This window comes from Hippoglossus stenolepis, chromosome 18, assembly GCF_022539355.2.
Source record: "Hippoglossus stenolepis isolate QCI-W04-F060 chromosome 18, HSTE1.2, whole genome shotgun sequence".
NCBI classification, from domain to species: domain Eukaryota; kingdom Metazoa; phylum Chordata; class Actinopteri; order Pleuronectiformes; family Pleuronectidae; genus Hippoglossus; species Hippoglossus stenolepis.
The window spans coordinates 16,572,323-16,584,339 of record NC_061500.1 but is presented as its reverse complement, the minus strand read 5'-3'; the positions used below and the strand labels follow the sequence as shown (position 1 = coordinate 16,584,339).

Below are 12,017 nucleotides of genomic sequence, written 5' to 3'. Positions count from 1 at the left end.
CTAAAATTCAAAATATGATTAAAGTAAAACAAAAACCTGGTAGTAACTGATAAACAAATGCAACTATAACAGAGGTCCACAAGTAGGCGCTGTTTTATCTAAAAGGGTCATGAGCTGAAATTACTTTGTGGGAGTTTTAAGAATTCGCCTGATTATGATTTAACTTGTAAGATACAACGAAGCAAGGAATCGCTCTCACATGTAAATAAAATGTCTCTTTTCTATATTTGTATTTATATCTTCGTTTGCATTTTGAGTTTATTATTTGCTGTTTTACTTTGAAGCTTCTTTTCCTTTACTTCCTATCTTTGTCTGGTTTCCCTCCTTCTTGATTGTCAGCACCTGAATCGATGTGTCACACCTGAGTTCTGGTGTCTTGCCTCCTTTATGCTCCTGGATTTCCTGGCACTTCAGTTTTGCTGGTTTGTCTCTTGTTTTTTTCATTGTGTTTCAGTTTTTGCTCCCTGTGTTCCTGGATTGTTTCCTTTTACTTCTTGTTGTTGTTTGAGTTTGTACTTTTACTTTGCGTGTTTGAATTTATTTCCACACATTATGGGCTTCCTGTTTTGAGTCTGAACAAAAACCCGAGACCTTCACAATCAGGCAATGCTAACTTCTTTAGATTGTTATAATGCAATTTCAAAATGCTGTCATCATCAAGGCTCATCCTCATCTGGTAAAAACATTGAATTACCATTACTCGTAACACAAACATCATGATCATATGTCTCACATTTAGTGGTGTTCCATATTTTTACTCTTATATAAATGATCACCTACAAGTTTAAACTTAGGTTCTTATTTATATAGTTTTCGAAGAATACTTGACATACCCTATTTTGATCGACATCCCCATTTGTCAACTGCTCACTGAGGGCCTCACATTTTTATAGACAAAAAGTATATCTACGAATAAATGAACAGTATGTTTTAGGTTTTATTAAGTTTGAGCGACCAGAGATTCCACAGCTTATGTTAATATTCATTTGACGTATTGTATTTTCCATATTGAACCTTGTACAGCGATGTCCTGAGGTAACTGATGGACAGGTCATTCCCACATGACAAACTGTTACACAATTCTGTGTTGATCGAACAGGCTGAGGATTTAAAATTCATTTTAAGAGAATATGATTATATCATCTGTTATATTAATCTACCTTATAAGAGTTTAAGTCTATTAGACGTCAGTTCAGCACCATGTGCTGTTGCAGTTGCCTGGTGATTAGACACCATGGTTTGAAAGCCTCTCTTCATATATGGGCAGGTCACATTTATTGAGATTTAAATAAAACATTTATAAAAGTATTCAGTTTTTTAAATAAATAAAACCCAAGGACTAAATATTCTACACTCTTTAGTCACCCCTTGATTAGCTCACCGCTCTCTGACATCCTGATGGAAGGAGGGAAATATACTAACAAGATAACTATAGATGCAGTTTACACGCTGATGTGATGTATTTATTGTACAGCAGGTTTATTGTTTGACAAACCCTCTTAAAATTGATAATAGAGGCTAATGATCTAAAATCTCTCTATGTTTTCTTAATTCCAGGCTGGCCTCTCGAGGACCCTCAATATGAACAAAGCCAAGACGGCTTGACAGATCAATTAAAAGTCACAAAGCACCCAGGCCTCATGCAGCAGGAGATGGTGGACAACTACAACATGTTCAGGTGACAAAGAAGTCAAAAAATGTCTCACAGTAGATTATTCAGTTGGGAAACGTCCCAACAGTAATTTGTAGAAAAGAGAAAGTTTATCTTTCTTACTTTTCAAACCTTCTGTTTAGGACTGTGAAACACCACTCCATGAAGTCCAGGAGCTGTCAACATGATGTATGGAAGCTGCTCCAGGTCAGTCAGGTGATGAATAATCCACAACAAAATACTGATGATCTTAAAACAGTTACAGCATAAAAACTATATGATATTTGTCTATTGTCTCTGAAGCTTAAACAATTTTATGACTTGTCATAGGACATATTTTATTTTGTGAATGAAATTTTCTCAATAAACGTCCTAGGGCATTTTTATACAAAAAAAGAGCTGATCAAACATCACTGACAATTTGCTAAAGTCCCAGGATTAAAACAAAAGGGATCATGGTTTTATGGTTTTAACTCTGACACTGTGAAACAAACTCCTCCTCAACATCAGATCAGCAGAGTGAGTGAGCTCAGTTTAAAAAGCAGTTACAAAACTATTCTGTATAGATTAAAGTTTAATTTTTATATTCAAGTGTTTACTATTATTTCATTCTTCTTTCATCTGCACCTTGTAACTCTGGTTTTGAAAGTGCTATAGAAACAAAGTTTATTTTTATTTAAATAACAAAACTCTAAACATAAATTTTCCCCCAGTGACGTATGAGCTACACCTTTCTAGAGCTGAGTGATACTACATGTTTTTTTCATTATTACCCTGTAGGTATTTGTAGGATGTTACTGGACCTAACCTGCTCTAATGCTGCGGTTCCAGTTACAAGCAGCAGGAAGTGCCACCCTCCTTGGAATTGAGTCTTTTCCTGCACCTCCTTTATATCCAGCAGCTTGTAAGTTGCACAGTGACATCATGTGGACACAGTGGAGAAATGCATTTTACACATTTGTCACACCAGAGCAAGATTATCCAAATACTCATTCAGAGTTTCGAGCAGCAGTTGCAGAAGCATTTTAACTGCACTTGTACCATTTACCATAAACAACCATGAGTAGAGGAGCGTGTGTGTGTAAGCATCACACACATGACCTCATAGTAGTGGCTGTTTTCATTCCTGGTGGCTTGCTCAAAGTTCAAAGTTCATCTTCCGCCTCATGTTGTGAAACGGGTCATGCAGGTTTACAGTGTGTTGTAAGTCCACTCACTTCACGAGCCATGTCAGGTCTTTTTTCCCTTATCATGTTTGTGTCCCACACGGAGCCAGACGGGAGCAAACGGATTACATGCACACACACTGCAGAGACACAGTAGCTCAGAGACAACACTCGGCACCGCTCCGCCTGGATGTTTATCACAAACACTGATTTATCAGCACATGTGATATTAAAGGGATTATATAAAACCAGGATAGAGAAGGACAATGAGCCCCATTACTTGGACTTTGCCCAGGATCACGCAGGGAAGGCATGTTTTTAACAGTTAACAGTGCTGAGTGCTACATCCTTCATGTTCAGTACAAGCTGTGCACACACTTTGCAAAAGAAAAACAAAAAACATTTTGAGTGAAGGAAGTTATTTTACAAGGAAATGGTGTTTATTGTTACTAAACCAATTAAGTAAATCTCAGAATTGTTTGGCCCTAATGGAGGATTATCTACCTACTAACCTACTCCATCTGTATGTGGAATGTGCAAAAAAGGTTTATCTAATAGGCTTACCACTTTTTAACGTGCCCAGGGAAGTGCACTGTCAAATTTGTTGCGATTTGGACACACAATATGTTTAATATAAATACAAACTTGAAGAGGTGACCAGAGCTCTGTAGAAGTCAGTGTGTGTGTGGGGGGCAGGGCAGTGAGCCTCCAGTCTGTGGACCAAGTTGAACATGTCTTCTGCGTCTTTAGATAAACTACAGTAGTGGTCTGCAACTGGCTGTTTGCGGCAAATTACATATGTCCCGTCAGATTATTTTGATAATCTGATTATTTTTATTTCACCATATTAAACTGACATAGACATTCATGGGAGTCACGGTGCTGATCTCCGTCATGGCAACAATATTCACAATCACTTCCTCTATACTAATTTATCTTCAAAAAAAAAGCACAAAATTAATTTTGTTGATCCAATGCTTTATTTTGAGCTGAATTACAGAGCTTTTATTTATTTTTATGAAGTGTGTCCATTGCTTAACAGACCTGAAATAGCCAACACGCAATGTATCAACAAATTATAGTAAATAATTCAACTTATATACAAACCACTCGCGAACAGAAATAAAATAAATTCTGTTTCATTTTATGAAAAACATTGACTATAAAATCTTGGTAGCAGGTAGGATAAACACAGTTTTCTAATTTCACTCTGCACCATAGACTGTGTATAAAAAGCTCTGGACTTCAGAATTATTCCTTGTCATTAGTGAGTCCTCCTTAAACAGTTCTACGATACTCACTTATGTCCAGGCTTTTTATACACAGTCTATGGTGCATTAACACAAGTCAAGAGAACAGAACATTTCAAACAGGCAGGTTTACAACAGGCACTGCACTAGAATAAGAAAACAGGGATAAGGCTACAGGCGAATCATGCAGTGCTGCGTTGCAAACCATGAACACGGTGCTCCAAGAGTCAAGTGTGATGGTTGAGACTGATTGCTGTTTCAACTCTAACATCACACCATTTTTCTACCTCTGCCAAGGATGTTGTGTTTTCACCCCTGTCTGTTTGTTTGTTAGCAAGATTACATGAAACTTGATGCAAGTGTGTGGTATGGGTCAGGGAAGAGCCCATGCCATTTTGATGTGGATCTGCATTAAGGGCCTGATCCAGGAATGTTTTTTTTCAATTTCTTTAACATTACGCGATGGAGTCTCTTTCAAAAATAAGAATTCATGGATCTTGATGAAAAATCAGGCACATTTAAGGAACTGACATCTGTGCGTGTGTAAAATTTGGTGCAGCTTGATAGAATCTAAGCTGACTGTTGGGCCTTGGCAGAGGTATGCACCCAACTGAGTGCCATTCAAATGATTAATAGTGATTTTTTAATTCTAAACTTTGCTTACAACTTATATTTAGCATAGTTTAAAGTGCAGACTGAGTCAGACTACAGGTTAACACAAGAAATGTCCACTATCTTTGAACTTTGCTCTCGTAGTAGCAGAAGCGATCAAACCATTCCCCAGACTGGGAGAACAGAGGCTTGTGATTGGTTGGAAGAGCTGCACACCCCTGCCCCTGCCCCTATCTCTGTTCCACGGTCTACTTTTTAACTTGGGGGCAATGCTCACCTGTTTCACTTGAGGCATTAGGTCCCGGTCCCCACGCCTGACAGCAAAATGTCTGACAAGGGAGTCTTCGATACCAACGTGCTGACCCTCACCAGGTTTGTTCTGGAGCAGGGCAGGAAGGCACAGGGAACCGGGGAGTTCACCAACCTGCTCAACTCCATCTGCACGGCCGTCAAAGCCATCTCCACCGCTGTCAGGAAGGCCGGGATCGCTAACCTGTGAGTAGTGTTTCATTTCAAATGTGGCAATGAAAACAAAACAGTGTATCTGACTATGAAGCTGAGTGAAATGAATGAGGGAAAACTATGCACTGATGTCCCTGTGACTGTGACACTTTAACTTCCCGTGACAAATAACAGGCTAACTGTACTTTGGACAATCCAGTTCTAGTGTTTAACGTATTGCGTATCTCTCCCCTGGTGCTTTTTTTATATATCTTATTTTGTTTCCTTTTTTTAAATTTATACTTGCACAAATACACCACAGCAAATTCCTTGTATGTGTAAACCTACTCGGCAATAAAACCTGATTCTGATGATTTGCACAATATTAAACCTTTACAAATTGATTTTACTTAATGATTTTCATTTTAACATTTCTTTGTTTCCCGTTCTATTCTATGTCAAGACATTTCTTTTTCTTACATTTAAATGTGTGTAAAGTAGGACATGTAGCATGTAGTCTGGAGTAGTACATGAGAACCAGTTTTGACTGAGGCCCTGGCCAAAGGTAAACTCTGCACATGTTGTGCATTATCCCCCAGGGCAGAGGTCGTCAAGATAAAGGGCTTTTCAGACCTTCCTCACAGTGTGGACAAAAAATCAATTAACACACGTAAGAGGACAGTTGGTACATGGATTTTTCATCACACTACCTTAACTGTGTTTTAGATTGGCTTAGAAATCCATAGCTTTAACTTCAAAGCTTTAAAATCTTTAATCTTGGTATCTTTCCTACCCTGGAAGATATGGGATCGCTGGAAGCACCAATGTGACGGGGGACCAGGTGAAGAAGCTGGACATCCTGTCCAATGACCTGGTCATCAACATGATCAAGTCCTCCTTCTCCTCCTGTGTGCTCGTGTCGGAGGAAGATGAGAAGGCCATCATCGTGGACCCAGACAACCGAGTATGTGCATCTGTACAGTTTACACATGCATGGCTGTTCTCTTTCTTTATGGAGAGTTTTATTTTGACAGTATTATGACACTTTATTATTTTTCTCATCCGACAGGGAAAATACATTGTGTGCTTCGATCCACTGGATGGTTCCTCAAACATTGACTGTCTTGTTTCTATTGGAACAATCTTTGCTATCTACAAAAAGGTAAGTAATGATCCTGCATGTTGAATCCATAAAGTTATTAAATCAGCCTATTGTTACCAAGGAGGTAACTTCTTTACTCATATCTTTGCCTGTTAATGTGTCAGCAAATCTAATCAAAAGGGTTAGCACACATTGATTCATACAGTGCATTGTTGTGCAGCATTTTCTCTATCACACATCACTCACACTGCCGGCAAAGCCATCAGGGGCAATTTGGGGTTCAGTATCTTGCCCAAGGACACTTCGGCAAGCGGAATGGGGGAGACTGGAGTTGAACCTCTGGCTACTTGACGACACATTTTCACCTTTAGTGAAATATCTCGCCAACTGTCATGCCCCCTACAGGATGAATTCCAATAACTTTCATTGCTTTACTTTCCTTAAACGTCTAAAATGTCTTTCCCTGGGGTGATATTTTCCACATCTTGTTCCGTAGACCACGGACGATGAGCCTTGTGAGAATGATGCTTTGCAACCTGGAAGAAACATCGTTGCTGCAGGTTATGCTCTGTATGGCAGTGCCACCATGATGGTCCTCTCCACTGGACAGGGAGTCAACTGCTTCATGCTCGACCCCGTAAGATGGCGTCCAAGACGTTACCATTACCTGATTTATATGCTGTATACATAAACTTGTTGTTGCTGTGATCACTTTTGATGATGTGACATTTCCCTGCAGGCAATCGGTGAGTTCATCTTGGTGGATCGAGATGTGAAGATCAAGAAAAAGGGAAAGATCTACAGCTTGAATGAGGGATATGCGCAGCACTTTTATCCAGATGTGACCGAGTACCTGCAAAAGAAGAAATACCCAGAGGTACTGGCAATAAATTAACTGTTTGTCATTCTGATTTAAAAAAAGGACACATGTGAAACTGGCTTCCAGTAGCCATCTTTATTGAATTGGGTAAATGTTGACCATCACGAAACTGACTAATAAATTCTCCACAACCTGTTTTCCAGGATGGTTCTGCTGCATATGGCAGTCGATATGTTGGGTCAATGGTAGCTGATGTTCATCGTACTCTGGTTTACGGAGGAATCTTTTTATACCCTGCTAATGTCAAAAGTCCAAAGGGCAAGGTGAGCAGAAAGAGCTTCTAAAAAAGTCAATCACATGATCTGTGTTAAGTCGCTGTAAAATGCACGTTATTTGATATATATACGTTCATATCAAGTCTGTCTGCTCCTCGTTTTTCAGCTGAGACTTCTGTACGAATGCAACCCCATGGCCTTCATCATGGAGCAGGCAGGAGGCATGGCCACCACAGGATCCATGAACGTTCTGGACATCCAGCCCACCAATATCCACCAGCGGGTCCCTGTGGTCCTCGGATCCCCTGATGATGTGCAGGAATATATTTCCATTTACAAGAAGCATAACAAATGAGGTACTCAGATCTGCTAAGTGTAAAACTAACGCACAAGACAGAATAATATCAGTGTAAATTGGCAAACTGTCTTGGTTAATAAGTTATGTTTTCCTCTTTGAACCCAGCAGGCAGAGTCTGGAGCTTACAAGATTCCATCAGGACATTTCTTTCTACTCATTCCCTCGCTGCACTGATGAAGGAACGTGGAGCCTCAATGGACCTATGAACACCTCACACTGTCGTCAATGCAAACACTTATTTAAATAAACACAAATTAAACGATTCTCATGTTCTTCACTGAGTTTCCAAAGTTGAATATTTATGTGTGTATTGAGGATTATGTCTCTATGTTAGAATATTTGTTTTATTACATACCACAAATACTGTTGGTTGGTATAACTTTCACTAATTAGAAAGTGCAAGTGACTGTAGGTGTGTAGGCTCCTGTGATATCCTCTCTCAGTGAAGAGCGCCCCCTGCTGCCACAAAGACTTTTGTGATGTGCAGGGTCGTCGTTGTTACAGATTGGACAGAATTAAAAACGTTAATTTTGTATGATACAATGGAGGACATTAATAGTGTGTTTATTCCATAGACTCCCTATAAAGATAGATGACAGCTCATAACATGACAGCTCCTCAAAAGCAAAGTCAACACGTCTTGGTCGCCACCAGGGGGCCGGTTGCAGTATAGGTCAAAACCCTGCCTCCTCTGCGTTTGAGGAAGGGACATGGGCCAAACTAAAAAAGTCAGAATATTTAAAATAAATTGTAAAAAGTCCACAGACTATCCTGAGGAGCAGATCTAAGAACACAGCAGGAAATCCTTTGCAGAATTCACTGTGAGCATGTGGGTGTGTTGATGTTTCTAACATGAGACAGATGCAAAAATGAAAAAAACTAAACAAAAAGAATACAAATATCTCAGGATGAAAAAGTGGTGCCATACACATAGAGGACACAAATCTTTAGAGGACAAGAGCCGACATATCCCCAAATCACTCAAGTCCAAAAGAGTTCCATCACGAAAAAGGTTTTTACTCTTTGGTTATTGGATGGATTAAACAAGCAAGAAATATGATAATGTCTTTTATCTTGCATGTTTAAACTGTACAATAACCAAGAGTAACACAAAAGTGAGCTGTCAGAATTTGGACAGAGCCCGGTTAGGTTTCCAGTCTTTATCCACAACTAAGCTAACCTGTTTCTGGCTCCAGCTTCATATTTAATGGACATATATATATATATAAAAGAGGTATTGAGTTTTTTGATTTGACTGTATGCAAGAGAGAATATTATATCTCTCAGAATATTGAACCGTTCATCTGTCTTTGTTGGAACTTGTTGTCCATTTGCAGCTTTCATTTCTCTCAGACTCTGTGTTGACAGATCTGATGGTTTCTAGTATCAGCAGGAAACCCTGACAGGCCTCAGCGGTGGCAGAAAAGTTTCTGCTCTGCCTCTGCGCTAATGAGCCGAAGAAAGTCACTGAGAAAAACCAAAAGATCCAGCCGTGAGCTTGCACACTAGCCTCATTCAATCAATCAAGTTTATTTAGGAAAGCAGTCATTATGGTGCGTAGAACAACAACGTCTGCAAAGACCAGTGTGTGTATCTCTCCCAATATGGTCCTGTAGCTTCCAGCAAAGGAAAACAATAGATCAGAAGTCTGATTGGAAGCTGAATCAGATTTTAATAATGTTGAAACACAATAATAACAACCCAGCTGTGTTGCTCACTGGCTGTGTCACTTGGAAACTTGGCAGCGTGGAGCCGAATGGAATTTTTATTGCTTTTTTACTCACATCTTGGCAATTTAAAGCCTCTTAATGTCAGAATATTGTAAGTCATATGAAAGTTAAATCATGTGAACTGAAAGCAGATGTTTGATCAGACATGGAAGGCTTGGTCGAGTTTGAAAGGAGTCCTTTGTATATATAGCAAACGCAAAATAACTTGTGTTGCTCTAGTGTGCTGGATGGAATCCATATTGTCTGGTGTTCACTGAAAACTGAACCACTTTCCTTTTTTTTTATGTGTGTTTGTCAGTGTCAGCACTCAAGGGTCCCGGTGCCCATGAGACTCACAAACACTTACACATTACAGGCGCGCATGTTTATTTCGATTCTGTTCAGACTGTGTATGATTATAGGTTACTGAGTCAATATTTAGATTGTGCAGGAAAAGCAAAACCCAGCCTGTTTATTTGCCCCCTGCTACTGTGTGTGGTGACTGTGCTTGTGCTGCGTGTACATGCGTTTACTCGTGTCTAAAGGATGGAAGAAGAAAAAAAGACGAGATGACGTATCTCAATTTGAATTGGTCTTACTGTAGGAATAACTATTTAAAACTAGAATGGAACTCAGTAGTGCACATACCTCTGCCAAGGCTCAACAGTCACTTATGAAACCACAGTTAACGGTTGAATAAATGTCCGATCTCGCAATCATTCTGAAATTCCTGGTTCCTCCCCCAGATTCATCTTTAATTTCTTTTGGTCATGACCCGGCCTTCCACAAAATTTAATGGAAATTGTCTGAGTAGTTTTTCGAACATGAATGCAGTTAATATAACAGAGGTAATACGGTGGAAACTATAAGGGCCATTGTTGAGTGTGTTAGGCTGCACTTTATTCTTTGCCATACTTTTCAGGATGGGCATTTCTTTGTTCTGTTTTTCTATCCGCGTCACTTTCTGTCTATTAAATTGTCCTATGTACAACAGAGGCTTGAGACAATGGCAGTATAATTTAGGCAGATAATTGTGAATGTGGATTCATAACATGATGAAATATACCAGATCCTTGTCTCTCTGTTATTTAATTGTGTTTATGTAGCCCTGTCTTATCCTTTTTTTCCTTCTAACAATGACTGGTCAGTACCAGTTGTTTCCTGCTGTCGCCCTTCACCGTGTGTCTGATATCCACCCCATGTCCTGACAGGCTCTGTTTACATTACACTCTGATGAAGAGTGTTATTGCTGTGTGTCTGTGGTGTGTCTTTGCGGTTGACAGGTTACTCAGTCAACAACCGCCTTGTCCTTGTCAGCCCATCTCAGTGTTTCAGACGCTAGACTTAAAAGAAGATCCCAAAAGGCAACAGGTCTTGATCCTCTTCATGCGCATCCAGAAATGCAGGAAGAAAAATTAAATATCCTGAAACTAAAGTAAAGGATGGCTAAATCAGTTGGCTCATTATTTTGGTCCGAACTGAAATGTTCTGATTCACCTCAAGGTCCAAGTCGATATAAAAATTGGCCCACAAAGCCCCACATCCCATTCCCACCGGCTCACAGTGGTGGAACATGTTGATGGATTTTTATGAAATCTGGATCAGACATTCGTGGTCCCCAGAGGAACACTCATACAAACTTTAAAATGGGGAGCTTTTTCTTCAGCACTATAACGTTTTGGTCTCAACAAATGGACTGTTATAAAAAAATTGGTAAAGAAATTATGTCCCCCTCATTCTCTCTTCATCCACTTTTCCTCTGGTGCCACCATTAGGTTAAAAATGTAATGTATCCACTTTGGTGTGTTGGTATGGTTTGGTCGCTGCAAAACAAATTGCCTTTGCTCTTAGTTGTAATTTTGCTAACATGCTAAATAATAGGATGGTAAACATGGTTGCTGAACATTTAAAAAATATATATATATCTTAACATGCTGATGGTATCATTTAAGACAAAGCAGCAAAATGGTGTTTTACAGTCGCTTTTCTTTATTAGACAGCAGACAGTAGAGAGTGGACAGGAAACGAGGGGAGAAACCTTCGGATGTCGCAGTTCGTCTTAACCAGGGCCACCAGGGCACCAATAAACATCTTATTCTCTGGTGGTCCATCTCCATCTTGTACCAAGTGAAGGAAGATATATACGCACGGCTGGACCTGGAGGAGCTGGCACACCATATTTGGTTAGATTTATACGAGCTGTTTCTGTTGCGGCCTCTGAATCTACAGTGATCTCATCCTCTGTCAAGACTGATACATGATTTAGTAGTCGGGGGGGTGTCCTTGATCTGAAACAGAACACAGGAATAAGTTAATTGTAATGAGCACAATTCACGAAAAAAAAGGAAAGGTCTGTAAAACAGCTGATTGTGTGACTGTGGTAAACTGTAGTTCACAAGCAAAAGGTGGACAACTGTTTAGCCATCGACTTCCACAAAAAACAAGACTCTCTGTCTGGCGACCTCAGTAACCTCTATCACCAGCCTTCATATGTGAACTGCACATCTCTTGTTTAAATGATAAGTTCCTCTCAGCGCAGTGACAGTACGCAGACCCGGAGAGCCTCTGTTTAAATTAAACATAAACTCTGTATGCCAGACCACCCTGATGCACCCAGGAGTTCACTCCAAACT

The 12,017-nt window shown here is 39.8% G+C and overlaps 1 protein-coding gene across 4 annotated transcripts; it reads left to right on the top strand.

Annotated features, from left to right (window-relative positions):
* The first annotated feature begins 333 nt into the window (after nucleotides 1–333).
* On the top strand, nucleotides 334–7,938 carry fbp1b (fructose-1,6-bisphosphatase 1b). 4 transcript variants are annotated; one of them, XM_035184766.2, is made up of 12 exons: nucleotides 334–422; nucleotides 1,558–1,678; nucleotides 1,795–1,858; nucleotides 2,432–2,555; nucleotides 4,971–5,174; nucleotides 5,922–6,084; nucleotides 6,190–6,282; nucleotides 6,719–6,859; nucleotides 6,962–7,099; nucleotides 7,246–7,365; nucleotides 7,484–7,673; nucleotides 7,781–7,938. In XM_035184766.2, the coding sequence occupies exons 5-11, from the start codon at nucleotides 5,005–5,007 to the stop codon at nucleotides 7,670–7,672; spliced, it is 1,014 nt and encodes a 337-aa protein (XP_035040657.1). In that variant the 5' UTR covers nucleotides 334–422; nucleotides 1,558–1,678; nucleotides 1,795–1,858; nucleotides 2,432–2,555; nucleotides 4,971–5,004; the 3' UTR covers nucleotide 7,673; nucleotides 7,781–7,938. The 4 variants fall into 4 exon arrangements, with proteins under 4 accessions (XP_035040657.1, XP_035040659.1, XP_035040656.1 ...); XM_035184768.2 differs by having other exon boundaries at nucleotides 1,795–1,867; nucleotides 7,784–7,938; XM_035184765.2 differs by having other exon boundaries at nucleotides 1,795–1,867.
* The last annotated feature ends 4,079 nt before the right edge of the window (nucleotides 7,939–12,017 follow it).

Excerpts from the sequence above, each read along its gene's own strand:
- fbp1b (XM_035184766.2), top strand. The coding sequence starts at position 5,005 with ATGTCTGACAAGGGAGTCTTCGATACCAACGTGCTGACCCTCACCAGG. Across the intron at positions 6,085-6,189 it reads TCGTGGACCCAGACAACCGA|GGAAAATACATTGTGTGCTT; the intron begins GTATGTGCATCT and ends CTCATCCGACAG. Across the intron at positions 6,860-6,961 it reads ACTGCTTCATGCTCGACCCC|GCAATCGGTGAGTTCATCTT; the intron begins GTAAGATGGCGT and ends ATTTCCCTGCAG.